This window comes from Oryzias latipes, chromosome 1 (genome assembly GCF_053564925.1).
Source record: "Oryzias latipes strain Hd-rR chromosome 1, Olatipes_Hd-rR_3.1".
Lineage (NCBI taxonomy): Eukaryota > Metazoa > Chordata > Actinopteri > Beloniformes > Adrianichthyidae > Oryzias > Oryzias latipes.
The window spans coordinates 41,643,750-41,671,190 of NC_136237.1; the positions used below are offsets into that span (position 1 = coordinate 41,643,750).

Consider the following 27,441-nt stretch of genomic DNA (forward strand, 5'->3'; position numbering starts at 1 on the left):
TTGATTTACTATTAAAAAAAGTGTTTTTTGTTTTTCAGTTTCAGTGATGACAGTGGTTAACAGATGATTCCCTCTTATGATTTTTAAAGAACTTTGAGTTTGAATCAAAATACAAGTGTTAACAGTAAAAATGTGCATTAAGCCAGGTGATTGCACTTTAGATAAAGAAAAATCCCATTTCATAGATGCATACTTTTCAAATACATGCAAACAAATAGTTTCAAATATTTAAAACATGCCAAGAGAGTGAGCGTCCATTCTGTATTGTTATAGCTCTTCACTTCCTCAGATCTGCAATAATGTTGTTAAAAACAGTCACTGGGAATCATTTCCTGGTTCAAGATGACTTTAGATCTTCCACATGTGTGTATTAATAACACATGATCAGCCAATAAGAACATACATCTTAGAATTTCATTTAATTTCCGTACCTCCTTGTTCCAAGACAGGTTTGCTGGAGCCAACCAGCTGCCGACAGGTGAAGAGTTCACCTGGACAGTTCATCACAGAACCGGTTCAGAACCATTTAAAGTCTCCATTTAACCTAAGAAACACATTTTAGGTCTGCTGGAGGGTAGTCCGAGACAATGCAGATGAAAATGCAAGGGAAACTAAGTGGAGAAGTACATCAGAAGATTAATAATGAACTGTTTCACTACTACTGGCAAACTAGAACAACATTTGGGTTATGTCATTTCATTGAGAGTTGTACATTCAGCACATTTTTAGGTTCCTGCCTTTGAAAACTAGAAAGACAACTAGTTGACAAACATAAATTGATGGTTGAATGCTGAAAGAAGTCTATTTTCAAATTAATGTTTGGGTCAATTGTTTTACATTTGATTGGAAGTTTGTAAAATGGATTATTTCACTTATAAGTCAACAGCAATATAGATTGGTGTTTTCTCAGTTGGAGCATTATAAAAATAAAAAAATTAAATCCACCTTTTGTTTAGAGAAGCAAAGCTCTTCGGTTGTAAGTGTGTGGCTCTTAAAAGAGCCGTTGTGTTGTTGGTGGATCATGAGAGATCTACTTGGTCTTGGCGGGCTTCTCGGTCTTCTTGGGCAGCAGAACCGCCTGGATGTTGGGCAGCACGCCGCCCTGAGCGATGGTGACTCCGCCCAGCAGCTTGTTGAGCTCCTCGTCGTTGCGGACAGCCAGCTGCAGGTGACGGGGGATGATCCTGGTCTTCTTGTTGTCGCGGGCGGCGTTTCCGGCCAGCTCCAGGATCTCAGCGGTCAGATACTCCAGCACGGCGGCCAGGTACACGGGGGCTCCGGCTCCCACACGCTCCGCATAGTTGCCTTTGCGCAGCAGTCTGTGGACACGACCCACGGGGAACTGCAGACCAGCGCGGGAGGAGCGGGTCTTTGCCTTGGCACGGGCTTTTCCGCCGGTCTTTCCGCGTCCAGACATGTTTCGGTTTCCTTTCTGAGTTTAAACAAGAGAAAATGAGCCACAGTGTCGCTCTGCCTGCTTTATACGGTCGCGAGTGCGGGTCGGTTTCCTGCCAGACCAATCAGAGGACAGGCTTCCAGCAGAGTGGCAGGAGGAGTCCGCTCTGAAAATCAGCGGTCTTTTTGAACGGATCTGGGTCCAATCAGCGGCTTTCATTCGGGCGCGAGGCCCCTCGTTGATGTGCAGGAGGAGCTGCTGTCCAATCAGGATCCAGATCTTTGAAGCTGCGTCAGTTTCTGGCGGCTTTAAGAGCAGCGAGACTCCGCTGCTGTAACAGTTGATTCTGTAAAGACAGACGAGTCAGTAAAATGGCCAGAACCAAGCAGACCGCCCGTAAATCTACCGGAGGCAAAGCTCCGAGGAAGCAGCTGGCCACCAAGGCTGCCCGTAAGAGCGCCCCGGCCACCGGAGGAGTGAAGAAGCCTCACCGTTACCGTCCCGGTACCGTGGCTCTCCGTGAGATCCGTCGCTACCAGAAATCCACCGAGCTGCTGATCCGCAAACTGCCCTTCCAGCGGCTGGTGAGAGAAATCGCTCAGGACTTCAAGACCGACCTGCGCTTCCAGAGCTCTGCTGTCATGGCTCTGCAGGAGGCCAGCGAGGCTTACCTGGTGGGGCTCTTCGAGGACACCAACCTGTGCGCCATCCACGCCAAGAGGGTCACCATCATGCCCAAAGACATCCAGCTGGCCCGCCGCATCCGAGGAGAGAGAGCTTAGACACCCGCAGCTGAAACAACACAACGGCTCTTTTAAGAGCCACCAACACATCTGCAGAGCATTTCATCCACATATTTAATTTAAATTTGTAAAATCATATTTGATTTGGGGTCTCTGGACTCCATGTCCAATTCTTCATCAAATGTCACTGTCTCCTATCTATATAGAACTAACATTTTAAGTATATATTGTTTACCTTTCAAATAAAATGATCTGTCAAAAGTAAACTTTTACTGTAAAACTTCTAACAGCAAATCCCTTCATGCATCCACAAACCTCTTTGGTCTTCCTTTAGACCAGTGCTTCTCAATTTTTTGCCAGGCCCCCCCTAGGGAAAATAATTGTTTCCCTGACCCCCATCCCACACACATACTCCAGCAGTGACAGTATATGAAGTTGGTATCTATAAAAATTGTGTGCCTGAAATAAAAACAATCTGTAATTCTTTATTTGACCCTTGTGCTATCCTTGGCACTTCACCATTGGTGGTGGGTCATCTAGACCCACTAGACAGCGCTCTGAACCTTTTTTTCTTCAATGATTTGTGATCTTCACTGGTTTTCATGGATTACATGAAATCTTTCCACCTTTATCCACCTTTGTCATGGTAGGGAGAAAACCTCAATGGAAGGATAGGGTCATCTAAGACAGCACAAGGGTTAAACTAGAAACATTTTGACCAACTGAACCATTTGATGCTGAGAAAAATAAATCAATAAATATAAAATGTAAATTGATCTGAAACACGAATACACCAGCACCAATATATTTAACGTTTATAGTCTGAAGAAATAGATAAAAACATTGTGCTGATTTTTTTTCTAAATGATTGTTTATTTCTGATGTCATGAAGTGCAGTTGTTTTCCTGTTTCCCAGACGGGAACGCTGCAGCTGCAGGGACAGGGATTCACAGTTTCAGGCTGCTACAAACTCTGCGCAGATTTTTTCCAAGCAGAGCTGCTGTCTTCACCGCCCCCACGTTAAATTAGCGCACTGGACAATTGCCCCACTATTTGAGAAGCACTGCTTTAGGCCTCCAACCTGGCAGCAGCATCCTCTTCCTTTGGACGTGTCCAAACTTTCTGTCATCTGACTTTATCTCCAAAACCTCTGATGTGCTGTTCCTCTGATGTCTTAATTCCTGATCCCATCCATCCTGACTACAAAAGAAAATCTGAGCATCTTCAGATAATTGATATTCAAAACAATTAAAATGTTTACTTGTTTTGTTTTTTTACCCGGTTTCTTTGACTTAACGTTAAAAGTGAAACCAAGCTATGTTCTGGTTTTATTTCAGAACCAGATTTGCCCTCTCTGAAGATCTGCATTTGGACAATTTAACTGAAGTTCAATCTCATTATTCCTGGCATCTTTACAAAGAATGGATTGATGCGTTTAGAATAGTTTCATGCTTACTTATTTTGAAGCTTATTGAGAGGACTATTGTAATATTAGGCCATTATTAAATTGAATTTGATCTTCTCGAAAGAAAATTGTCCTGAAATATACTCCATGCATTTTCGAATAGTAAGTCATTGGAATCACATGACAAACCTGAAGCTATGTAATTTTTCCAAATTATTGAATTCAGATTACAATATTTTTTGTGTATAAATTCATCAAGGTTCTCCTTTTCTGTCATCATTGACAAATTGGTTTCCTCCTTGTACTGAAATTGTAGCAGAGGTTTTGTGAGAACTACAGTTCGTGACATGAAAACACATTTGATGCCACAAATCTGCATTGACAATTACTTTCCCTCAAGCAGATATCAATCACAGTAGTCTTACTATGAAATCTCAGCTCTTCAGATCAGGTGTGTGGCTCTGAAAAGAGCCGTTGGTTTGTGTGGATCACATGGGTCCGTTTACTTGGAGCTGGTGTACTTGGTGACGGCCTTGGTGCCCTCGGACACGGCGTGCTTGGCCAGCTCCCCGGGCAGCAGGAGGCGCACGGCGGTCTGGATCTCCCTGGAGGTGATGGTGGAGCGCTTGTTGTAGTGAGCCAGACGAGACGCCTCGGAGGCGATGCGCTCGAAAATGTCGTTGACGAACGAGTTCATGATGCTCATGGCCTTGGAGGAGATGCCGGTGTCGGGGTGGACCTGCTTCAGCACCTTGTACACGTAGATGGCGTAGCTCTCCTTCCTGGTCTTTCTCTTCTTCTTGCCTCCTTTGCCGGCGGTCTTGGTCACGGCTTTCTTGGAGCCCTTTTTGGGGGCAGACTTGGCGGGTTCAGGCATGATTACAGTTCAGTGTCTGAACGAAGATGAGGCCGCTTATAGAACAGAGGCTGACTATATACAAACTGTGTGTAAATGATACTGTGTCGTTCCCCGTTTATGATTGGCTGAGCCGCTGTGTCGTTGCAGCGTGGTCATTTCTACAAGTCGCAGTGAAATGGGCGTATTTCAGCAAGTCCCAAATCATTAAATGTGCTAGTGGATGACTGTGTCACTGAAAAGGTTACAAAATTAGTTAATTTTTGGTTTAAAGGAAGAAATACCTTTGGTTGAAAATTGTGTTATTAAAATGTGTAAATTGTGTTTTATTTGATTTCATGCTGTGTAGTACTAAGTTAAATTGCAATCTTTTATGAAGTTGTGTATAACGCTAATAACGCCAGAGATCCTGAGAACTCGCGGGATTTGATATTGGGCTGAGGAGTTTATTCTCACATCATAATAGACTTTGAACCAAGATCCATGCAAAAAGGCAGCTTGGAAAAGGAGTCAACCAGCTGTGAGAAGTTGCATACAGACTGGTAATTCATCAAAGACCTCCGAAGTGACAGGCAGCCACGAGGTGGTTAACTTGTTATATATTTTCTGGTAAAACTGTAAATGTCAAGTCTAACGGGTTTTTGTACAACTCTGTTCTGTAGTTTTCAAAATGTCAAATAGGTTGATGTTTATCACATTTTACGCACTGAGTCCACTTCAGACCGGGTCCTGTTCAAAAACCGCTGTTGGAAATAGTATCATTTCATCGAATTTTATGCAATGTAAGGATAATGGGGACAAGGGAAGGACAACTTAAAGAAAATCACCATAACAGGAACTTTAAAGTAAATCAGAAAACAAACCAAGAAATATTGAACAAAAAAACAAAACTTAAGTCAGGGGTACAAGCTAACCACGACCATAACTATGTCCAATCTGACATCTGTTTCCCAGTTTCTTTTGTATGTTGAGATTTTGATGTCGCCTCGTCTAGCCTTCTTGGATTCCTGTAGTGCATCGTAAAAGTGCCAACTTTTGCCTGGGCAGAAGTCTGTGGATTGCAACAAAGTGATTTTGGTCACCCAGGTGATATGTTAGGGCCACCGGCTCGTACCTGTGTGAACAAATACAATAGTACAATGCAGTATAAAAAAAGTTAAGGAATAAAAACGTACATTTCCACCCGAATTTCATGAACAGGACCGGGTCTGAGAAAAAGTTATTTCACAAATCAGGAAGGTTTCACAAATCAGAAACAGTGCTTATTGTGTTTTTTACTATCTTAATTATAATTTAATCCAGGTTTGAGCAGTCCAGGTCCAGCGGTTTTTGAACAGGACCCGGTTTTGGGTGATCTTAATGCGAAAAATGCAGCGGAATGTTCCTTTAGTGCCCTCGCGAATCGGAAGCCAACTTCAGCGTCGTCAAATATACAAAAGATAAGATGGACGCTCATTTGGCACCCGACAAGACTTCAAATAGGAATTGGCTGAAGTTACGTTGCAGTGGACGGACCAGCTTATAATTTTCATTATGCTTAGCGTAGGACAAACTTCCAAGTGCTTTCAAGTTCATGACCATTTTTAAATTTAAATATGATATGTAATCGTAGATTCTCTGCTCTAGAGAAAAGTTGGTGGCCCTTAAAAGGGCCTTTTCTTGTCAGCAGACAGCGGATCAGTGATTTAACCTCCGAATCCGTACAGAGTGCGTCCCTGTCTCTTCAGAGCGTACACCACATCCATGGCGGTCACGGTCTTCCTCTTGGCGTGCTCGGTGTAGGTGACGGCATCACGGATCACGTTCTCCAGGAAAACCTTCAACACACCGCGAGTTTCCTCGTAGATCAAACCGGAGATACGCTTCACTCCACCACGACGAGCCAGACGGCGGATCGCTGGTTTGGTGATTCCCTGGATGTTATCACGGAGGACTTTACGGTGACGCTTGGCGCCTCCTTTGCCGAGTCCTTTCCCGCCTTTTCCTCTTCCACTCATTGTTCAAATATTCGGAACAAAGTCTCAAGTGATGCTCATGGCAAAGTTCTCTGCAGTATATAGTTTATCTGAGGACCTGTTAGAAGACAAATGACTAACTTCTTCTAGGTATTTTTGTCTCCTTCCCCCAGGTCCCGTTTTTCAGTACATGTGCGCCTCCAGGTGGTCAACAAGAGAAATGCAGGACAAATTCTGACATAAACAACAACCTGAACTCAATTAGGAGTCATTTGGAGCTCTGGGGCCTGTTGCACAAAAGTAGAATTAAGACATCCGGGATAAATGACTGAGCTGAGCTCAATGAATCCAAAACATGTGCGTCCAGGCTTAATTGGTTGCACAAAGACCAAGCCAGGATGAGCAGACACGGATTCATCAAGCAAGGTGTAACCAATCCTGGATAGGTGCGCGCTCACAGCTCACTCAAATAGACCCCGCCACAGATCACAGATTAACTGATTTACCATGGCAACTAGAGCCGCATACTTTTCCCTGTCGGAAGCACAAATTCTCATGGAGGCATACATATCTAATCATGTGGAAATCATTTCCATAATTTTCTTATGTTCATTCAAAGTGAACCTTTTTTTGAGTGTAGTTTACCTGCTTTAATTTGTCCTTATTCAATAAAGGAACATAATGTTACACATTGTGTTTTAAATGGAATGTGTATTATTTTATATGACAGTGTACTAGGGCCCACTAAGGAAAAAAGGATAAAGTCATAAATTTATGAGGCTGGTTCTTTCTGCAGAAAAGCAACATATTCTTTTTACAGTTTTGATAGTGATACTTCCTATTCTGGCACATCAGCATGCCTTCGTTTATGAAACCATACTGAAGCACAATTTCACGAAATGCCCCACATATGTCATTTTAACAACTGTCCTCCTTTAAAACAACTGGTTACAATATTATGACTTGTCTTTTTTTTCCCTCTGTGGCCCTAATATTCTTTTATTTTACATATAGCCTTATAGTCTATGGGAAACTGTAAATTATCTAATGATAGCAACATCATCTAAAACTAGTCTAGTTTAAGATATAACTAGTCTAGTTATATGTGATAACAATCTATAGTGAGCAGTGAAATAACTATTGGTTTCCATTTGTGGCGACTGCTGACTGACATTAGGGATGAGATTAAATAGATCCTGGAATTTAGCCTGGTCTGGAGCAGGCTAGCTCCACAGAATAAATCTCCATGGTAACTTATACCATAACATATCCTCCTGCCCCCTATCCAGCTTTAGTGCAACCGGATTGGGGATCAATTGAGCCAGGATCACCTAGATATCCTGGCTTAATCCCTTATCCTACTTTTGTGCAACAGGCTGTACAATAATGTATAACAATATAACATCCACTTAAACAAACAAAACCTTTAACATGTTAAAGTCACAAGAAGCCAATAATGCACATTTAAATTTAGTAATAAAGCCGATTTAACTTTGCCTCTTGTGATATTTTGAATATAATATAAATTTGAATAACTGTAAAGAACATTTACTTGAACTTTGTCTTTTGCAGTTGCGAACAGTAACCTCTTTAAATTCTAATAAATTAATGTATCCTGATGAAGTGGACATCATATATAAAAGTGTATTGTGAAGATGTGAAACAATAACTAACTTTTTTTTTTAATCTAAGTGTAATTTTAAATATAAATGCTAGTTCCACAGCAGTCCTTGAGTTTGTCATTTTCTCCCAAACTTTTCACAAACACTTTTGAACTGTAATGTCTTGTTTGGGTATTTGTGATTTGCTGTAATTTATTTGTGGTCTAATGATGAAATAATCCACATTTATACATTAGTTGTAGTCTATTTAGTTATGTTTTAACGACTGCTGAATCTTTTTAGTTAATTCTTTGTTCCTTCTTGTGATTGTGCCCTTAAGTTTATCAACCTAATCTCATAATTTGCACTGATTCGTTCATATATTAATAAGTGAAGTGAAGCTGGTTTTGGTGTTGAGTGTTTTCTGAAACCAGAGGAATGAGCTGCTGACAGGAGAAGTGGTGGCTCTTAGAAGAGCCTTTGTTTCTACAGAATTCTGAGGATGTTTCTTCACTTCTTCTTGGCTGCTGTCTTCTTGACTTTGGGCTTGGCTGCCTTCTTAGCGGGAGCTTTCTTGGCTGCGGGGGCTTTCTTCACCGCCTTCTTGGGGCTCTTTTTGGGGCTCTTGGTGGCCTTCTTGGGGCTCTTGGCTGCTTTCTTGGGCGCTGCTGCTGGCTTCTTCACCTTCTTGGGAGACTTCTTAGCAGCTGCGGGCTTCTTGGCTGCTGCCTTGGGCTTCTTAGCCGCTGCGGGTTTCTTGGCGGCGGGCTTCTTAGCTTTAGGAGCGGCTTTCTTAGCTGCAGGCTTCGTACTTTCGGTCGTCTTGCTCATCTTGAAGGAGCCGGCAGCGCCGGTGCCCTTGGTGTGGACCAGAGTCCCCTTGGTCAGCAGGCTCTTGATGGCGGTGTTGACGCGGGCTTTGTTCTTGTCCACATCGTAGCCTCCGGCCGCCAGAGCCTTCTTCAAGGCGGCGGCAGACACGCCGCTGCGCTCCTTGGAAGCGGCCACCGTTTTGACGATCAGCTCGCTGACGCTGGGACCGGCCTTCTTCGGCTTGGAAGTCTTCTTCTTGGCGGCTTTGGCCGGAGCGGCGGCGGGAGCTGGAGCTACTTCTGCCATGTTTGTTTTACTGTCTGGTCTGTCGCTAATCAACGATCCTCACTCAGATTGAAAAAGTCTGAGCGCTGACGCTGCACTTAAACACACCATGAGAACCGTGGAGACTCAAGTAGAGGCAGCTCGCAGGCGCGTGCAGGCGGAATGGCGGAACTTGTGTTTTCTTCAGCGAGATAAAAGAGTAAATAATCGGTTTTGGAGCAATACCGAAAACTCCAGATGAAGCAGTCCACAGCGGACAAGAGTCTCTTGAGTTTCAGCTCATGTCCAGCTCTGAATCTACCGGCAGTTTCCTAATAGAGCCTTCAAAAGTCACCCAAACCTCTGAAAGCTGAGCGCTGCTGAGCGACTTTAGCGAATATTCTGTCTCCTTAAATGCTTTTTTAAACGATCAAACTACTTGAAAAGTATGTCTATAATTGACCAACATGTTTAAAGTCTTGTTTAAAGTTACAGCAGATATGTGCTGTTTATCATTTTGTCATAAATGAAGTTAACTTGACGACAACAAACACAAAGATGGCAGCTGACAGCAGTAATAAATAGTTCTCCAATAAAAAACAATGACAAATGATTTTAGTTTATTTAATGACATCCCCAAAAGAAAATGTTCACTTTACGTTTAGGATCAGACAGTTTTAAACAGTTTAGATCAGGAGTCTGTCACATTGAGAGCTTTTTAGCCCAGTTTCTTACTGATCAGAGCCACAAAATCCCACTTCCTGCTTTAGAAAAACACACTTGATTGCTGTTTTTTTGACCATTAAGCCATTCGTTATAAATATAGATTCTGAATATTTAAAAAGTTTTTTTATAACAAATAATTTATAATAACATCTTTGACTTTGCACTGTCCACACTAGAGCTCCTCAAGTCCTCGTCTCAGCTGTTTCATTGCTTGTGAAACGCCCACTGACCTGCAAACAAACAGGAATGTTTAAAAAATGATAGACACATTTAGTAAACCCCAGGAGCCACAAACGGCAAACCACAAAATATTGACAAGTGTAAACTTAAAATAAGTCTTTATTCTCTTTGCATACTTTGTACAAAGTACAGTGAAATGGAGGTACTGTCACACCAGAATAAGAATCATGTTCTCCTTATAATGAACTAATTATGTGTACTTTTAATGGTAAATGGAAATGTCAGGAGGCGGCAACCTAGGGCAGGCATGCCAACTGTGGCACGGGGTTGGCATGCCGGGGTGTATTCTTTTGTGCATTATTTGTGTGAAGGTATGTAATTCATGTGCTATAGTTATTCATTACTTATGTTTGCTAGTTCTACGATGTTGATGCAGAGTAAAGTCTGAAGAAAAGAAAACCAAATTAACAGCAATGCAGGAACTCTAGTGCCTCTCGTCTGTGCAATAATGACCAAGCCGGCAAAACAATAATGGCAGATGTTTCTATTTCTAAAGACTTAATTAAAAGAAACCCCCCCAAAAAACCATGAAAACAATTTTAACTGAAAATAATTTTATTAAAAAAAACAGTTGGTTCTGCTGCTTATGTCACATTGTTGTGTTTTTCATGAATCATTCAAGAGAAAAAGTGACCAAGCTGAGAATCTTCTTGCATCAATTTCTATATATTTTTTTCTGTCTTCTCCAAGAAATTTCCTTATTTTGAGAATTGTTGAACTAAACTAAAGCAAACATGTCAATAACAGCAGAAGGTGAAGGTAAATCTGATTTTCCTTCATCAGGATGAGACTTTGTTGACGGTGCTGTAAAGAGCAAAATCCTCTGAATGTTCAGCTTCTGTTGTTCTGTAAGAAAAAGTAAATAAAGTTTAATTAATTTGCCAGTTTCTAAAGAAAATAAACTTGGTTGTCATGCAAGTTGCTCACTTTTTAGCTTCAGCAGATTTCTTGAATCCAACTGCAGATTATTCAACAGAGTTGTCCTCTGGTCTCTGTCTGGGTTTGGGATTTCTCCTGATGTTGGAGTACAGACATTCCTCCTGGTTCTTAGAGAAATGGATGCTGCTGTAATGAAGCTCAAGCTGCTCTTCTGCTGCTTCTGTTTCTGCAGATGGACTGTTGATGTCTGGACTCGTGTTGAGCTGCAGGACGAGAAGATCCACAAACTCACACCTTCCCCACCTGGACTTCAACTCTCATCTTCATGAGGCTGTTTGCTGTGAAATCATCTATTTTAAATCAGAATCCCTTCAAACCTCTTTTACTGGGAAATAAACATGGTTCAATGAGCCTTTTTTTAAAGCATACATTATTTTAGATATTCCCTTAAGGACCTGCTACTTCATATGATGTTAATGTTTGTTCATCTCTAGCTTCTGCTGCATGCAGACAAATAGAGATGAGTTGCACATCTGTATTTGTGGGCTCTCTGGTGGATGCTGTCTGACTGAAGGACGCCTCACAAAGACAAAGCTAACCTTTTTTACCTGAGTTCTGTTGGCAGCTCTCTTCTCCCGCTGCTCTGTGACACGCCTGTTTTTTCTGGTTTTGACGGTCAAAAAAGGACAAAGTCATTAAAAGACGCATGAATGTAAACTTCAGTCCAAACAGGTACTAAATAGTTCTTTACCTGATCCAAAGAAAGGCAGGGAGAAAGACAAACAACAAAACAGCAATTATGGTCTTTGCAGTTGCTGCTGATTTCCATGAATCTGGAAAGACAAAATTAAACTCTGAAAACCTAAAGTCACATGAACAGGGTTGTTGACCCCATACAGGTGCAGGATTTGGGGGTTAAAAAATGAGAAATCTGTGACACACCTGAATCTCGCCTACCAGACCCTTACTTACCCCCACAGGGTGTATAAGTGCTCACTATGACCTGTTGCCTGCGGCATGTCTGTAGTAAAATCTGCATTAACATTTTCTCTATGGGTTGACCAAGCGGTCTACGACCTTGATATATTTGGGCCACCTGTGTGCTCTGTACAGGTCTGAACGTTCTTCCACAGACAGCCTGTGAGGGTCACATTCTTTGATTTTTCCAGTGCGTTCAACACCATCCAGCCCTGGTTACTGGGTAAGAAGCTGCAGCAGATGGGTGTGGACGGTGGCTTGGTCTCCTGGATCATTGACTACTTGTCAGACAGGCCGCAGTTTGTCTGGTTGGGCGGTGTCCTGTCTGACGTGGTGACAAGCAGTGTGGGGGCCCCACAGGGAACTGTGCTCCCTCCCTTCCTGTTCACTTTGTACACCAGTTACTTCCGGTACAACTCAGAGTCATTCCATATTCAGAAATTTTCTGATGACTCCGCGGTTATCTGCTGCATTAATGGTGTGCGGGAGGAGGAGTACAGGGATCTTGTGGATAAATTTGTGAGATGGGCCAGAGCAAACCACCTGCTGCTCAATGTGGAGAAGACCAGAGAGATGACGATGGACTTCAGGAAGAAACCACCAGCTTCCCAGCCTCTCAGCATCTTTGGCAGAGATGTGGCAGAGGTAGAGGAGCACATGTACTTGGAAGTAACCATTGACAACAGACTAAGCTGGAAGAGCAACAGCACCGCTGTGTATAAGAAGGCCAGCAGCAGACTCCATTTCCTGAGGAGGCTAAGGTCCTTTTACCAGTCTGTTGTGGCTAGCACTCTGTTCTTCTCAGTGGTCTGCTGGGGGGGCAGCATATCTGCTAGGGACAGTAATAGACTGAACAAACTGATCCGAAGAGCTGGCTCCGTAATCGGTTGTAAAATGGACACATTTGAATCTGTGATGGAGAGGAGGACTTTAAATAAGGTCTTATCCATCATGGATAATACTGAGCATCCTCTCCATCCTGTACTGGATGGTCAGCAGAGCTCCTTCTCCAATAGGCTAAGGCAACTTCGCTGTCACACCAACCGCTTTAGGAGATCTTTCATACCTCACTCCATTGGACTCTATAACTTTTCATCCATGTGCAATAGATAAACTCATTTATGGTCTGTCTGTTTTTCTCTCCTGATGTGGCACGCAATACAACTGTTCTTTTTCACAGATGTTTCTTTCTGATTGATTGTGTTGGTTCTCTGTTGTCGTCTATTGTCTGTATGTTTGTATCTTGAGCCTAATGCCGACGCTGCAAAAACCCAATTTCCCAAGCTGGGATCAATAAAGTATCTTTATCTTATCTTATCTTATTCACCTGTAAGGACACTTGGAACTAAGGCCTTATATGGATTAAGGATGTTGTCATTTGCAGAGATTACGTCAGCAGACACACATTTTTGAAAGAACCAACCTGTTTCTGCTTCAATCAGATGTAAACTGGAGTTCAGACTTCCTCTTCTGTTCTCTGCTTCACAGTAATAAAAGCCACTGTGTTCAGCTCTTAAATCACTGATGGTCCAGTTTGGTCCAGATGCTTTTGGTGAGTCTTCATCCTTCTTGAACCAGGAGAAGTTAGCTGCTGGGTTAGCGTCACTGCTGCAGGTCAGAGTCACTGAACTGCCCTTAGAGATTTTACCAAAGACACTCACTGAGGGAATCCTGGGAGGATCTGAGATTTAAAACAAAAAACATGAATTTCTAGAAACCCTCAGTCAAAGAAAACCTAAATCTCTAAACCAGAGTCTAAACTTACACTGAACATCCAGGAGCAGAGGGGTCGAGCTGCTTTGTCCATGTTTGTTCTCAGACTTGCAGCTGTAATTTCCTGAGTGTTCAGACCTGATGGAGGAGAAATGAACTTTGTCTTCTGAAAGCAGAGGTCTGTTGTCTTTGAACCAGGTGTAGTTAGCTGCTGGGTTAGCATCACTGCTGCAGGTCAGAGTCACTGAACTGCCCTCCAGGACCTCAGCAGAGGGACTCACAGACACAGAGGAGGTTTCTGGAGGATCTGGACATAAAAATTCAAGTAATTTACTGAAGGTCAAACATCACAAAGATCTGAAGATTTATTCTGGTTCCTTTGTTGGACTCACATTCCACATTTATGAAGACATAGTCAGATGCTGCTTCTCCAAGTTTATTCTCAGCTACACAGTGGAATTTTCTGGAGTCAGAACGCTGGACGGACCTGAGGATCAGACTTTGATCCTCAAGGAGCAGAGTTTGGTTGTTTTTGTACCACCTGAATTTAGCTGCTGGGTTAGCATCACAGCTGCAGGTCAGAGTCACTGAACTGCCCTCCATAATCTCAGTCAGACTCATGGATACAGAAACGGACTTTGGAGCATCTGGAAGACAAAAAATGAAGCTCATGAAGGTTCACAGACAATAAACCAGAGGGAAACATCTGTACTGCTGGAGCTTTTGGAGCATCTGAGAACATCCATCCGTGTGCAAACACACATGCATGTAAAGAGATATACAACTAAAAAGTAACATGTCACTCAAAGATGAGAATCAAGCAGCTTTAAACACTTTGTTATAGACTCTGTCTCTATGTTAACTGCTGCTTGGTGGTCCTCAGTTCTTCAGGCTCCTTCTTCTCCTGCAGCATCTGGTTTACTTGAATCATTCAAGAAAAACTGCATTCTGATTTTGATTTCTGGAGTGATCAGGCCAACTTCCCGTCTGCTTCCACAGTTCCTCTGAGCCATGCAGCCCAACCCTTGTCCGGTAGTTCCATCAACCTCCTGTTTTCCAGCTATTCTTGCACTATTTTCTGCTGAACTCTTTGATGATTTATTGTCAATCAAGACTTGGATTCCCCTGATCCAACCTAAACTCGCCACCATTTCCCTTCAAGCCGGTTAACATGAAAACTGATCGATGTCTGAATGGTTCAGATTTTAGATAATTTAAACATAATAATCAGAATTAATTTTTAATGAGATATTTCAAGTTTTCTGATGAAACTAATCAAAGTTAAATTCAGGATTAATCATTTAACACTGGAGCTTTAGCTCAAGTGTTGACATTCTTTGAATTATTATAACTACAACTAGTTACACAATTAACGTAATTCTAGTATACTTTGAAGCAGAGAAAATGAGCTTTGCACTTCTTTGCAACACATGACTAACTTAATGTGTCGTATATTGATATAGTGTCAATTTGAAAATTCGCTTTTCTTCACCTCAGATTCATCTGATTCACGTTTATCATGTAAACAGTTTAGAGTTACGTCAAAGAGTGTTTGTTTGTTTAATTTACTTTTTTACTTGTTCTGTCCAACAACTGAGCAAACAGATGAGAGCTGAAGCCCTTTTGTTTTGGACAGATTTTACTATTACAAAAAGGGGTTATGAATCTTTGGATAGCCAGGGTGTAAATCAGGGTGGTTTTGTTTTTTCTATTTTTTATTTATTTGTTACATTTTGTACATTTACATATTATTTTTATTAAAGGGGAGGAAGAGGGGGAAAGTCTGTGTGTTTGTGTGTGGGTGGGGTGGGCGGGGGTTGAAGAAAAATAAATAAAGAGGGAGGGGGAGAAAGTGCCATGGTTTTTTTTTTTTTTTTTCAAATTGACTTTATTTATCCCACAATGGGGAAATTGTTCTCCGCAATTTATGCAAAGACAAATATTACATACAAACGTGAAATTCTGACACTAAGAGAAGCTGAATATATCTGTCCTTTGATACACTGTGGGTTAGCCAGACCAGGAGAAACCCCGGACCAGGAGCACCCCTAATGACGGGACCAATGAGTTAAATCACTAGAGGAGACATCACGTGATTCCTCATGGGAGGAGAGCACCGCCATCTTGGTGAGGTCAAGTCACTGCTGCAGTGCATGCATGTGAACACATTTTTTGCAAAATACCACTTCATTTTGCGGGTTTCAACTGCCAAAATCAGAGAAATGAGTCCACGAAGGAGGAAGGCATAACATTTCACAGGTAAGAGGAGTCCCCCGTACAGGGGCCCCTTCGGCACCGGGAGGTATAGGCGAGCCCACACTACAGTACCCTCTACAGCCCCCCCTCACCCAACACATTCCTCAACCCCTCCTCCCTAATCCCCCTCCACTGTCCTTCCCACTCTGCAAAAGGGAGGGTGAGCCCCAGAGGGGACTGGCGAGGTAGCCCCCAGGCCTGTCCCCACCCATCCACTCTCTCACAAACACACATTTTTCTGGTTGCCCCTGCCCCCGACACTACACAGTAACCCCCTCCAGCCAGCCGACCCCCCAGCATTGCACGCCCGGCCACCGTCTCGGCTAACAGGGTCCCCACACGCCAGGCTAAATAAATAAATAAATAAAATACTACAAAAAATGAAATTAAGAACAACAACAACAATAATTCGTTCATTCGTTAAACAAGTTTGAAATATCCAATACATTTTGCTCAACTTCATGACTGTGTCCCACTTTTTTTTCATTCTTTTCAAAAAATTACAGTTTTATATCTTTATGTTTGCAGCCTGAAATGTGGCAAAAGGTTGAAAGGTTCAAGGGGGCGAATACTTTCGCAAAGCACTGTATATATTCTTCTTTAGTATGCATCTTTTTTGCTACTGCAACTAATACTCCAGAGAAACTTATTGTCCAAAACATACAATATTTATATTTGTTTTTGTCAGAGAAAAAGATAAGAAAGGTTTCGGATATCCGTCATCATTTTTTCAAAATTCCCTGTCAGTCCAACAGTATTGATTTCATTAAATAACTTTAAAGGAACTGTGAATCATGATTTCTTTATGTGATTTTTAAGATCAAAGTCTATATGATGATAAACAAACTGCTTTTGACAGAGGCGATGACAGAAGACACTGTTGACATTGACTTACAGACTTCAGGTAAGCGGTGACCCTGGTAAGAACAGGAGTAGGAGGCTTCAGGAGAAACAGGTTTTCTGTAATAAGAAGAAGTTTCTCCCTGAACTTCCTGTCCATTCATGAACCACACGAAGGAAAGGTGATGCAGAGGAAAGCAGCTGCTGTGACAAACCAGTTCCTGTCCAGACCGGATCACCTGCATACGAGGATCTGACAACACAAAGAATGTCATGGAAAAACTGTACTTTGACAACTGTAACTAAAATGTAGGTGACAGGTTTGTGTTCATCTGTACCAACAACAGTGAGAGTTGTTCCAGGGAAATCTCTGCCCCACCATGTTGTTTTACACCGATACTCATCTGCATCACTGTCTGTCAGGTCACTGATGGTCAGACTTGATTGATCTCGATACATTTTTACTTGAAACCGATTTTCAGATGAATCATGTCCTCCAGTGTTCTGGTAGTAGTGCTGCTGACCACGAACACTGAACCAGGATTCTAATGAATCTGAGCTTTCACTTTGAAAAGAACAAGAAATGGTCACTGTTGATCCTCTGAAGGCACAGATGCTTCTTTCAGTGTAAGACACTTTGTTGCATGAACTCCCATAAACACCTGGAAAACAAATGTCATTCATTTAATACAACAACCTTTTAATTTCACTAACTTTCTGTTTTTGAATAAAATCAGGGGTGTTGTAATCATTTTGGTTCAGAGACCTAACTGGTTTTATCTAAAGGGGTCGGATCAGTAAACACACTACCAATAACTTACTAACAATAAGTCCAAGTTTTTCGTTTGTTTCATTGTAAAGAAGTACGGTAGTATTTTGTTAAAAAAAAAAAAAAACGTTTTATTTGATCAGACTGTAAGACTTGTGAAGAAACATTATATGTCATGAGAACTTTGTCTCCATTTAAAATGCATTTGTGTTTGATTGTGAACTGGCACAGAACATTTAGCTACAGGTGCACTATATTACCAAAAGTATTGGCTCCCCTGCCCTAACCCATATATGAACTGAAGTGCAATCCAGTGACGTGCAGTGAGGCTGATGGCTGGTAAGGCCCTGACTCCTCTGGAGTCAGATTTACAATTGCAAGAACTGAGTATTTCACCATTCATCCAACAGCAGCTAACAGCTTATAAAATCCACACAAGAACATATTTGTCCTACATAGAATATTTATTTTATAGACATGGATAGAACACTCTTCTTGTGTATAAATTATTCATAAATACAGTAAACAAATTAAAGTATACAGATGTGTTCAGGACACATTTCATTTGACCCCCAGTAACAATTTCTGGTATTTTTCCAACTTCATATTCTGGTGCTTTAATGTTATTAAATGAAGACAAGTCTTGACAATCTTGACAGGTGAGGCTGTGCCTCACCTGTCAAGATTGTAATTAGGGGGGTGTAAAAAAAACAATAATTTGATGCATTTTTGTGGTTCAGGCCCAAGCTGATTCAAAGGTTTGACACTCTTGATTGTATAAATTTCATTAACAATATATTCGATTTATTTTTATTGTTCTTGTGGGATGCATATGTGCTGGGTTTTTATGTGTGTGTTGGTTTTTTTAATGATCTTTGCTATTGTAACTACTATTTTTTATTTTACTATTATTTATTTTATTATGGAAAGCACTTTGAAATGCTGTGTAGCAGGACCAGTGCTATACAAATAAAGTTGAATTTGAATTTTTGAATATGAGTTTAACATAATCTGCTTAGTAAGTTACTGTACGTGAACTTACACACAACAGGAGAGTGGAAAGACTCGTGTCCTCTTACAGCACAGGAAACACTGTCTCCAGCGTAAATGTAAGCTGAGTACTTTTGTTCTGATCCATCCGTGATTATTTCACCATTTTTGTACCACACGTAGGAAGAATGAGGAAGAACACAACTGCTTTTGCACAAAATGTCAAACCATGCACATTGACTAAACCAGCACTCCTCAATTGTTTGACTCTGCACTTGGAGATCTGGAAAAATACAGAAAATCAGAAACAGTTAACGTTAAACCCTTAATTCTGGATAACATGACACACAAACCAAAACGTTGTTCCAAACAGAATTAAGAAATTAAAAAAATAAAATAAAAGATCTTAGACTAAATGGATAACCCATGAGTAAAACCCAGATTCCACATTTAACTCTGTTCTCTGACTCCTGTAAACGGTGTTTCATCATCATGAACTCCAGCTTCATCCAGCTTCAATTTGACCACCTCTCCAGGTAGAAGCGGGAGAGGTGAGTTCAAGAGTTAGTTCAGCTGAACGAGGTCATGTGTGACAGATTTCACCAATCACCATGGAAACTGTTCCAACCTAATGTTCCTGCATTGACTGAGCTGGAATGCCCCTAGTGGCTGTTATTGGTATGGCGTCTCTTCAGATCTAAAGATGGGTCAGGCTGATTTAAAATTTGGTTTGGACTGTTCTCTCTGCTGTATTGTTGGACAGAAGGTTATGTCTTGGAAAACTACCTAATACCATTAATCAGGGTCATCACAAGGTTCTCCTGGACCAAGTTCAAGCAAAGCTTCCTTTCTCCATGAGAGAATAAATATGTAAGGTAATAAAAATCTGCTGCAGCAGGAGGCTGCAAGTCTGCAAGAGCATTTATGGAAACAAGTAATTATATCTAAAGAAAAAAGTAATGTTTATGGCAAACTGTTCATTGAGACTCACAAAAAATATTTACCTGTTGCAGTCAGAAAGACTCCTGGTTAACCAGTTGAACTCCCACCGGGTTGGTTTGTCTCAAACCTGAACTTGTACTCAGCAAAGTCATTCAGTCTCAGACCACTGATCCTCAGTGAGCAGCTCTTTTCAGAAAAGTGATATGTGACTCTGCCTGCATAGTCAGGATCTTCTCTCAGGTCCAGTGGGTTTTTGTCCTTCAGTTTAGTAAACCAGAATTCTCTCTGAACAACAGTTTTCTTGTAACTTATCCAGGGTGGGTATGTGTAGGTGCAGGATATTTCCACTGTGGATCCTTCAAAGGCACAGATGCGTTTGGAGGCGTATTCCACTCCCCATGTTTGACTATGAATCCCTGAAAAAGATTAGAAACCAGAATCACTTTGATGCAGAATTCTTTTTAAAAAAAAATTTAATTTAACTGCAGTTGATGCAGCAAATGTTCTGACAGATATATTGCTGATATACGCTTCCAGTGAAGTTTATGGAAATACTGGAGGAACTGTCTTTTTAGTTGTCCTTGTAACTAATCTTTAATGGTGTGATATGTGTAAGTAATGTTTTTCTCTTGTTATTTTATTATTATACTTTTCATTAATTTATTCTTTATTAACTATTGTAATTTTTCGTCTGTTGTTTACTAGTGCACTCTTGATACTGAATTTTTTATGGAGAGGATCTTTGTACTCCTTTATAGACCATTTACGCACTTCCCCATTTTCCGAACAGAAATACGTCAATGAAGTGTATTAGAACTTCCTGTTATCATAGCAGCAGATACGAAAAACGGCGGAGTCGTAGAGTCGCAGTTGTTGTGTTCTATGCTGTTCGTCTTCCAACCAAAAACAGTCCTACTTTTCGTTTCATTCTTTTCCTGTGGATCCAAACCTGAAACCCAAATGGATACAGGCGATCCGAACAGAGGAGACGTCTAGTTTTAATGTAAAAACAGGTAGCACCTATGTCTGCAGCCAGCACTTTGCTCCGGATGATTACAGTGGTGGCTGCGTCGTTCGTCGCCTGAAGAGAGGTGTTGTCCCGAGCCTATTCCCTTGGAACAACTTTACTGCTTCTTTGAGAAGGGAGTCAGTATATGACAGAACCTTTAAACGTCAGTCTATACAGCTATGCTGTGAAGATAGCGACATGGTGGCTAAGGCAGTAAAGATGGATCACGACTACTTGACGCACGAAATTTTACTAATGTTATCCTACATCTGTAACATAATCTAATGCTGTCTAGCTGTAAGGGGCCAGAGATGGGCAGTAGGGGATAGCGGCGCACAACCTAACGCTTTTTGACTTTCTCCATTTTTGTAAACCTACTTTGGGTTTAGAGGTTTTTTTCCCCCAAATTAATTTTATAAAACGACCATATAACAGTTTAAAATGTAGTATGATCTAATATAAAAAATATACAAGAAATCCTAAAATATTTTCTCAATAAAATAGAATTATTAAGTGCTCATATAAAATAATGTAATTAAAAAAAATAATGAAACAATTTATTGATATGGCACCTAGTAAATACACTAAGTTTCACCATACTAGCATGTGTGGAAGTATTTAAAACAAGTGTGTTACAACTGGCCATGTGTTAGGTTGTGTCCCGCTCTCCCCTATTTTAATTACATGTATTTGATTACTTTTGAGTGTTTTGTCATTTGTATTTTCCTTAACAAAAATAAATGAACTTTAATTTGTAATTAAATACTTAAAATACTTTTTGAAACATGATTACTGTGCTGTGTTGAAAGGTAGCATAAATATGTTAAGACTGGTTTTTAATTTCTTTATCTTTACAGGTGCCCTGGATGAGGCTTTGGATTACATCCATGACCTAGCCAAGTTGCAAAACACTGGTCTACCACCCTCTACTCTCTTCAGCTGATACTGTTCGTCAGACGACCAAATAAGTTTCTACACCAAATTTCCATCCGAGAGTGTTTCTACTATTTTTTGGGAGTCGATTGCACCATCTGCACATAGACTGGTGTACTGGACCAAAGCACAGAAGGCAGGTGAGGAATGCTGCGAAGATACCATCATGCCAATAATAGATAAGTTCTTGATGTACTCTATGCAGGTTGCTGTTGGCATGAAGGAGCAGCTCATTGCTGACATGTTTAACCCTTGTGCTATCCTAGGCACTTTACCGTTGGGAGTTGGGTCATCTAGACCCACTAGACAGTGCGCTGAACCTTTTTTCTTCAATGATTTGTGATCTTCACTGGTGTCAATGGATTACATGAAATCTTTCCACCTTTATCCACCTTTGTCATGGTAGGGAGAAGACGTCAATGGAAGGGTGGGGTCATCTAAGATAGCACAAGGGTCAATGTGAGCATTGCCAGGGTTAGCAGGGTAACCATCACCTGGGCCAATTATCTTTTTATGATGCTGAGCTCACTTCCCATCTGGATAAGCAGGGAAAAGGTTAAGTTCACGACAAATTCCAGAGCTACTGTCCCAATGTCCGAGTGATACTGGACTGCACAGAAATTGCCCTAGAGACAGCCTCATCACTGACCTTACAGTCAGAAACATTTTCAAGTTACAAAAACAGGACACCATTGAAAGGGCTAATTGGAGTTTCTCCCAATGGTTTGGTGACTTTCATTTCACCCCTGTACACTGGGTGCATCTCAGAAAAGGATATCACCAGGATCAGTGGAGTCCTTCCCTTGCTGGAGCCAGCAGATGATGTCATGATGGACAAAGGGTTCCTCATTCAAGACCTCCACACTGACATTGGATCTATGCTCATCATTCCACCTTTTGAGCATTCAGCTCAATTTAGCAAGGAGGAAACGGAACAAACCCAAGCCATTGCCTGCCTCATTATTATAGTTGAAAGAGTGATCGGTAGGATAAAGTCCTTTCACATCTGGGACTCTCCCGTGCCGCTCACACTGATTGCCAATGTGAATCAGATCTGGCTTAACTGCTGTGTTTTGGCAAATTATCAAGGACCTTTTTGTTTTGAAGAGTGAATTAATGTTTGGTATGTAAATAATGTATAATGTATAAATACTATGTAAATATGTTAGTGTTCCCACATTCTTAAAAATCGAATTAAATATAAGTGTTATATTCTTAATATTTATGGCCCGCAGCAGTCACAGAGTGCAAGGACCATATTGTAACTGCTACGAGGGTCGAACACTCAAAAAGGTCCAAAACGTAAAAAAACGTGTCAAAATGCCAAAAAATTAGGTCAAAAGTCGCCAAAAGCACAAAATGACACAACAATTGTGTAACACAACAAAAATACACCCACACACGCACAACACCACCGCAGAAACGTCAAAATTGTAATCGCAAAAATGACGACAAAAACACAAAAAAGCCCCAAAAAGCCCTCAAAGGAAGGGTTTAAGGCCAAGAAGACATGCCAGGCATATAGTAAAAGATAGGCTGCATTGAAATCCATAGGAAACCTAACCGCAAAAACTTCTTATTGTTTTTCAAATGTTTTTTTTATTATGGCCCGCAGCAGCAGTCACACTGACTGCAAGGACCATATTGTTTTCGCAGTTGGAACGACTTTGCCGCCTTTCAGCGAGAATGTGACCCCCGCCGCATACTCGAAATTTCACCAAAATGTGCACACACCTGGGATGAATTGCAAATGAATTTTCCACAAAGTCAATGTCATCCCCCCAAAGACGATGACATCACGGCCAGCAATCCCATCAAAAAAAGTGAATGGCCCAAAATCGCATATGGGGCCGAACAAAATGTACTCAAAAATGCAGTTGCGAAACCAAAACACGCATGTTGGGGATATCCCAAAGAAGTTTTGAAATACTTATGGGAAGGCAACACGACCTACGGCTTGGCGGCCATTTTGTGGCGAACTCTGAGAATTGGCGACTTTTGTGTTTTTTGACAATATGGGAAAACGACACTTTTGTTTGAGCGATTTTCACGCAATTGCACACACTTGTTGCCAGCTCCAGCCTACAAACACCAATTCAATTCAATTCAATTCAATTTTATTTGTATAGCCCAAAATCACAACAACAGTCGTCTCGAAGTGAAACATGAACTCAAAAGGATCATGAATACAAAGAGTTCAATAGGAAAATACTAAAATTAACTAACAAACTGACTAAGCTATACTGGCATCCCTGCCCTTAGACCCCTTTCGTGACAAGGAAAAACTCCTAAAAAAAACGGATTCCGGAAAAAACGAAGAAACCTCACGGGTTCCCACATGAAGGAGGGATCCTCCCCCAGGACGGACAGGCGATTTACCAGAACTCTTAGAGAAGAATTAACTTATCTAAATCTACAACTACATATATAAAGTCCAGCAGACGAGCTTCATCCAGCCGTGGTTATCGGGACAGTCAGGGGCGCGAGTCGAGCCAGAGACAGGAACCACAGCCAGGTGTAGGAGCAGGAGCAGAGACGAGGTACACAGTCAGGAACAGGAGCACGGATGAGCCAACTGGAGTCTGGAAGCACTCCCACTCCCCAGGAAGTGTCCCACAGAAGTGTCGTTGAGCTTTGACCTTGGGAAAAGGCCGCCATCTGCAATTTTCTCTAAAAAGCACCTTTTGCACCAGATACAAACAAAAACTCGTCCTATGGATTTTTTGCCATTGTCTCGTAACTTCTCAGCAATCCATAGCAAGGTGATGTGGACAAAATGTTGGAATTAGAAGTTGTAGATTTGTGAATGGCGTGCGCGTTGCCATCTTAGCTAGCTCGCCCATTTTTTATCAGAACGTCGTGAAGAGGAAATATGCAATTCCCTGACCCACGCTGAACAAAATGATGTTACGCACGACAAGATCGATAAAGGAATGTGGGCGTGGTAAGCAAAAAACCGTTGCAAAGAAATGTGCTGACTCAGCAAAAACGACAAAATTCTGAACTTTTTTTATAGAATTGACTAACGAAACCAATATACCCTTGTCCGGAAGTTTTGAAATCATTACGGGATGGGGACACCACCTACGGTTTGGCGGCCATTGTGCGCCAAAATCTGCAATCTCGCCATTTTAGAGTAATGTGTTATTCTGAGTTGATGATGCTGATCGCAATTGTAACACTTTTAGCCACATTAGCATAATTGACATGGTTAGCATAATTAGCAAATGCAGTTTTGACTTGCCTTGATCAAAGGTGGGCGGTTAGGGGGGTGAGGGCGGTGAGGGCGGCGGTGGTGCATAGAGTTGGGCATGGAAGGCAGGTTGTGTCTGCGGGCCATACAACACCGTTTGCAGCTTTAATTATGGCCCGCAGCAGTCACAGACTGCAAGGATCATATTGTAATTGCTACGAGGGTCGAACACTCAAAAAAGTTCAAAACGTCAAAAAAATGTGTCAAAACGCCAAAAAAGGAGGTCAAAAGTCGCCCAAAGCACAAAATGACACAACAATTGTGTAACGCAACAAAAATACACACACACACACACAACACCACTGCACAAATGTCAAAATGTAAACAAAGCTCGTGCTTTTGTGTCAACTCGAATAAAAAATGAAATATTGAGTGAGAATCAAAATTATGATATAGACACGTATACTATAGTTTACACAAACTTATTATCTTTTATCATTAGTGTGCATGCTGGAAACAAACAGCATATTTTCAATGATAAAGTAAACGTTTTTAGAGGCAGGAACATTTTAAATCCACATTTCAGCACAGTTTGTATTTCACTTCAGCACTTTCAGACAAGAAAAGGAGGTGTTACTCATGAATGTCATTGTCTTTTCTTTTGCAGGAGCTAATTGAAGTAGACAGTGAGGTTGTCTTTGAGTTGGCCTCCTATATCCTACAAGTAAGAAAACGTTTACTAATTTGTGTGATTGTAGTTTTTATGTCCACATTAACATTTGTTGTTCAAAGGTATACTTTTGTCCACGAATTGCAGTAAACAATTTGATGGTGACTGTTGTATCTTCATGATTGTGTGACCATGCATGAGGATTGTAAAACGTACTTCGTGTTGACCTGCGATCAGATGAAAGTCAGAGGTTTGCTGTCAACCAACTGAACAGAGCATCAGAAGATCCCCACTGCTCTGAAAAACTCCTCTTTTCTCTCTGTCTTTGAAGGTTTTTATGTTTTACATATAAAAAAGAATTTAAAATGATGGTTTTTGATTACAGCTTAATAACAGAATGAAAGGAAAAAAGTATTCTTTTCTCCCATATACTTTAATCAAATCTCTTTTAATATATTTGTTCATAAAATCACTTTGTTTTAAAAATAAATCAACTTTTTAATGTATTTTATCAAAAGTTACTGAAATCTTTCACAGACAATAATAGACAGAAATAAAGATCCTTCTGTTTCTGTCGATTATTTTAGTTTTTGTTTTGCAAAGTGAACTCACAAACTTCAGGAGTAAGATGCATCCCATAATATCTCAGAGTACAAGAGATCCTGTCTGTGGAAGAAGTGCAGCGTCTGAACGTGAATGTCTGACTGGTTTTAGACGGAATCGTTGATCTGGTTTCTTCTCTGCTTATAAAAACTGTTTATTGAAGCATTTTAGTCTCAAGCTCATCAGTCAGAGTCAGAATGTGAGTTCTGAGGAGAAAATCACCAACTTTAGGATGAATGAACATTTGGTTATAATGGAAAGAATTGATCGTTTTGTATTTTTTGTTAAACTTTAAATGAATTCTAAATTAGTTTAGTTTCTGCTTAAAGCTTCATTTCACAACCACATTTGACTCGAGGTTCTCCTCAAAAGACACTTAGTTTTAAAAGTCCAATTATTCCAACATAATTCAAAGTGTATTTTGGTAAAAGAAAAAAAAAAAACATAAGTAACAGATTAAAATGAAGCATTTAGCGAGTGTAGTGAGAATACAAAAGATGACAGTGGAGAGAAAAACTCCCAAAACAGAAGATCAGGAAGAAAGTTGCAGCATCCATCCCTCCATCCATCCATCCATCCATCCATATCTGCTTCCAGGTTTCTTTAGGTCTCAGCAGCATTAAGGTTGTTAGATTTTTACCTGCAAACCAGCAAAGAACAACAACAAATCCTCTCAGTGCTGCAGTCAGACTCATGGCGTCTCCTCTCTCTGGGTTCCTTTCTTCAGAGTTCATGAGCTGCAGAAAGAGTTTCAGAGAAAGAGTGCTGCTTTCCATCCTGTAAATGGAGAGGAGGAGTTTGCAGAAGTTACTCTTCCTCTTTCCACCATTAGCATGCATGAACGGAAACAGAGGTGTCAATATAGCAACTGAAGTGACAGAATAAAATGTTCTTGAATTTTCTTAAGAAGAAAAAGGAACCAACAGACTGTTGGATGTTAAAACTCATTTTAGACAAAAGATCAAGTTTGCACAGAATTGCCTTTTATTCATCAACTCTGCAGAGGAAGAGGAGTCAGAAGATCTGAAGAAAATCTTCATTTACTGCAGAAAACAGTTTTTTATTCTATAAACTTTGACACACAAGCATAACATTTGAGAACAATACAGTGATGCATCCTGGGAAATATGTGAAACTGACAACTCACAATAAATGTGTATGTGGCATGCACATATATGAGACTTTCAGCAAAATAAAAACAAAAAAAAGAATTATTATACGAACTTCAAAAAGTAATGAAAGTTTTCTGCACCATAAAATGTTAAATCATTATAAACTTTTACTTTGCTTTAAGACTATTTTAACAAATGTACCTGCTCAACTTAATCTGGCTTTAATGTGACTTTTGTAATTGTTTAACTCTTTAACTCATTATTTATTCATTAATTCATCTATTTTCTGCAGTTAATGTTTCTCCAGTTTTTGCTGTGTACTTATGTTTTTAATATACTACACTTTCTAGTGTTACTATATTCATGATATTTAAAGTTATGTTTTAATAATTTCATTTATTTTTATTGTTATGTCTTATTTTATTTCATTATCACTATTGTTCGCTTTTTATTATTCATATTCTGATGTTGTTTCTTACAGTGTTTCCTCTTGGCCCATCTTGGAATAAGAAGGTAGAGACTAAGTTTAGAGAAGCAGTGCTCTTGGTTGTAAGT

At 40.7% G+C, this 27,441-nt stretch overlaps 5 protein-coding genes and 1 pseudogene across 7 annotated transcripts; 1 reads left to right on the forward strand and 5 right to left on the reverse strand.

Annotated features, from left to right (window-relative positions):
* Positions 1-78: 78 nt before the first annotated feature.
* LOC101161532 (histone H2A-like) lies at positions 79-1,544 on the reverse strand. The gene has a single exon (XM_078948206.1). The coding sequence runs from the start codon at positions 1,415-1,417 to the stop codon at positions 1,031-1,033; it is 387 nt and encodes a 128-aa protein (XP_078804332.1). The 5' UTR covers positions 1,418-1,544; the 3' UTR covers positions 79-1,030.
* A 172-nt stretch (positions 1,545-1,716) lies between these two features.
* Positions 1,717-2,231, forward strand: LOC101165618 (histone H3). The gene has a single exon (XM_011475568.4). It carries the CDS (start codon positions 1,768-1,770, stop codon positions 2,176-2,178), a length of 411 nt encoding a protein of 136 aa, XP_011473870.1. The 5' UTR covers positions 1,717-1,767; the 3' UTR covers positions 2,179-2,231.
* Positions 2,232-3,996: 1,765 nt separating this feature from the next.
* Positions 3,997-4,467, reverse strand: LOC101161290 (histone H2B 1/2). The gene has a single exon (XM_004065492.5). The coding sequence runs from the start codon at positions 4,419-4,421 to the stop codon at positions 4,047-4,049; it is 375 nt and encodes a 124-aa protein (XP_004065540.1). The 5' UTR covers positions 4,422-4,467; the 3' UTR covers positions 3,997-4,046.
* A 1,566-nt stretch (positions 4,468-6,033) lies between these two features.
* On the reverse strand, positions 6,034-6,441 carry LOC101161778 (histone H4). Its single transcript, XM_004065494.5, has one exon. It carries the CDS (start codon positions 6,395-6,397, stop codon positions 6,086-6,088), a length of 312 nt encoding a protein of 103 aa, XP_004065542.1. The 5' UTR covers positions 6,398-6,441; the 3' UTR covers positions 6,034-6,085.
* Positions 6,442-8,450: 2,009 nt separating this feature from the next.
* LOC111947943 (histone H1 pseudogene) lies at positions 8,451-9,134 on the reverse strand (annotated as a pseudogene). The gene has a single exon (XR_013656258.1). The product of XR_013656258.1 is annotated as a histone H1 pseudogene (transcript).
* Positions 9,135-10,536: 1,402 nt separating this feature from the next.
* On the reverse strand, positions 10,537-18,714 carry LOC110015796 (B-cell receptor CD22-like). Of its 2 annotated transcripts, XM_023957762.2 has the most exons (10): positions 18,477-18,714; positions 17,004-17,327; positions 16,721-16,918; positions 13,962-14,216; positions 13,622-13,876; positions 13,280-13,537; positions 11,630-11,711; positions 11,487-11,541; positions 10,927-11,141; positions 10,537-10,845 (listed from the first exon to the last, which is right to left on the reverse strand). In XM_023957762.2, the coding sequence occupies exons 2-9, from the start codon at positions 17,122-17,124 to the stop codon at positions 10,965-10,967; spliced, it is 1,401 nt and encodes a 466-aa protein (XP_023813530.1). In that variant the 5' UTR covers positions 17,125-17,327; positions 18,477-18,714; the 3' UTR covers positions 10,537-10,845; positions 10,927-10,964. The 2 variants fall into 2 exon arrangements, with proteins under 2 accessions (XP_023813530.1, XP_078804306.1); XM_078948180.1 differs by lacking the exon at positions 18,477-18,714 and having other exon boundaries at positions 17,004-17,321.
* Between the last annotated feature and the right edge of the window lie 8,727 nt (positions 18,715-27,441).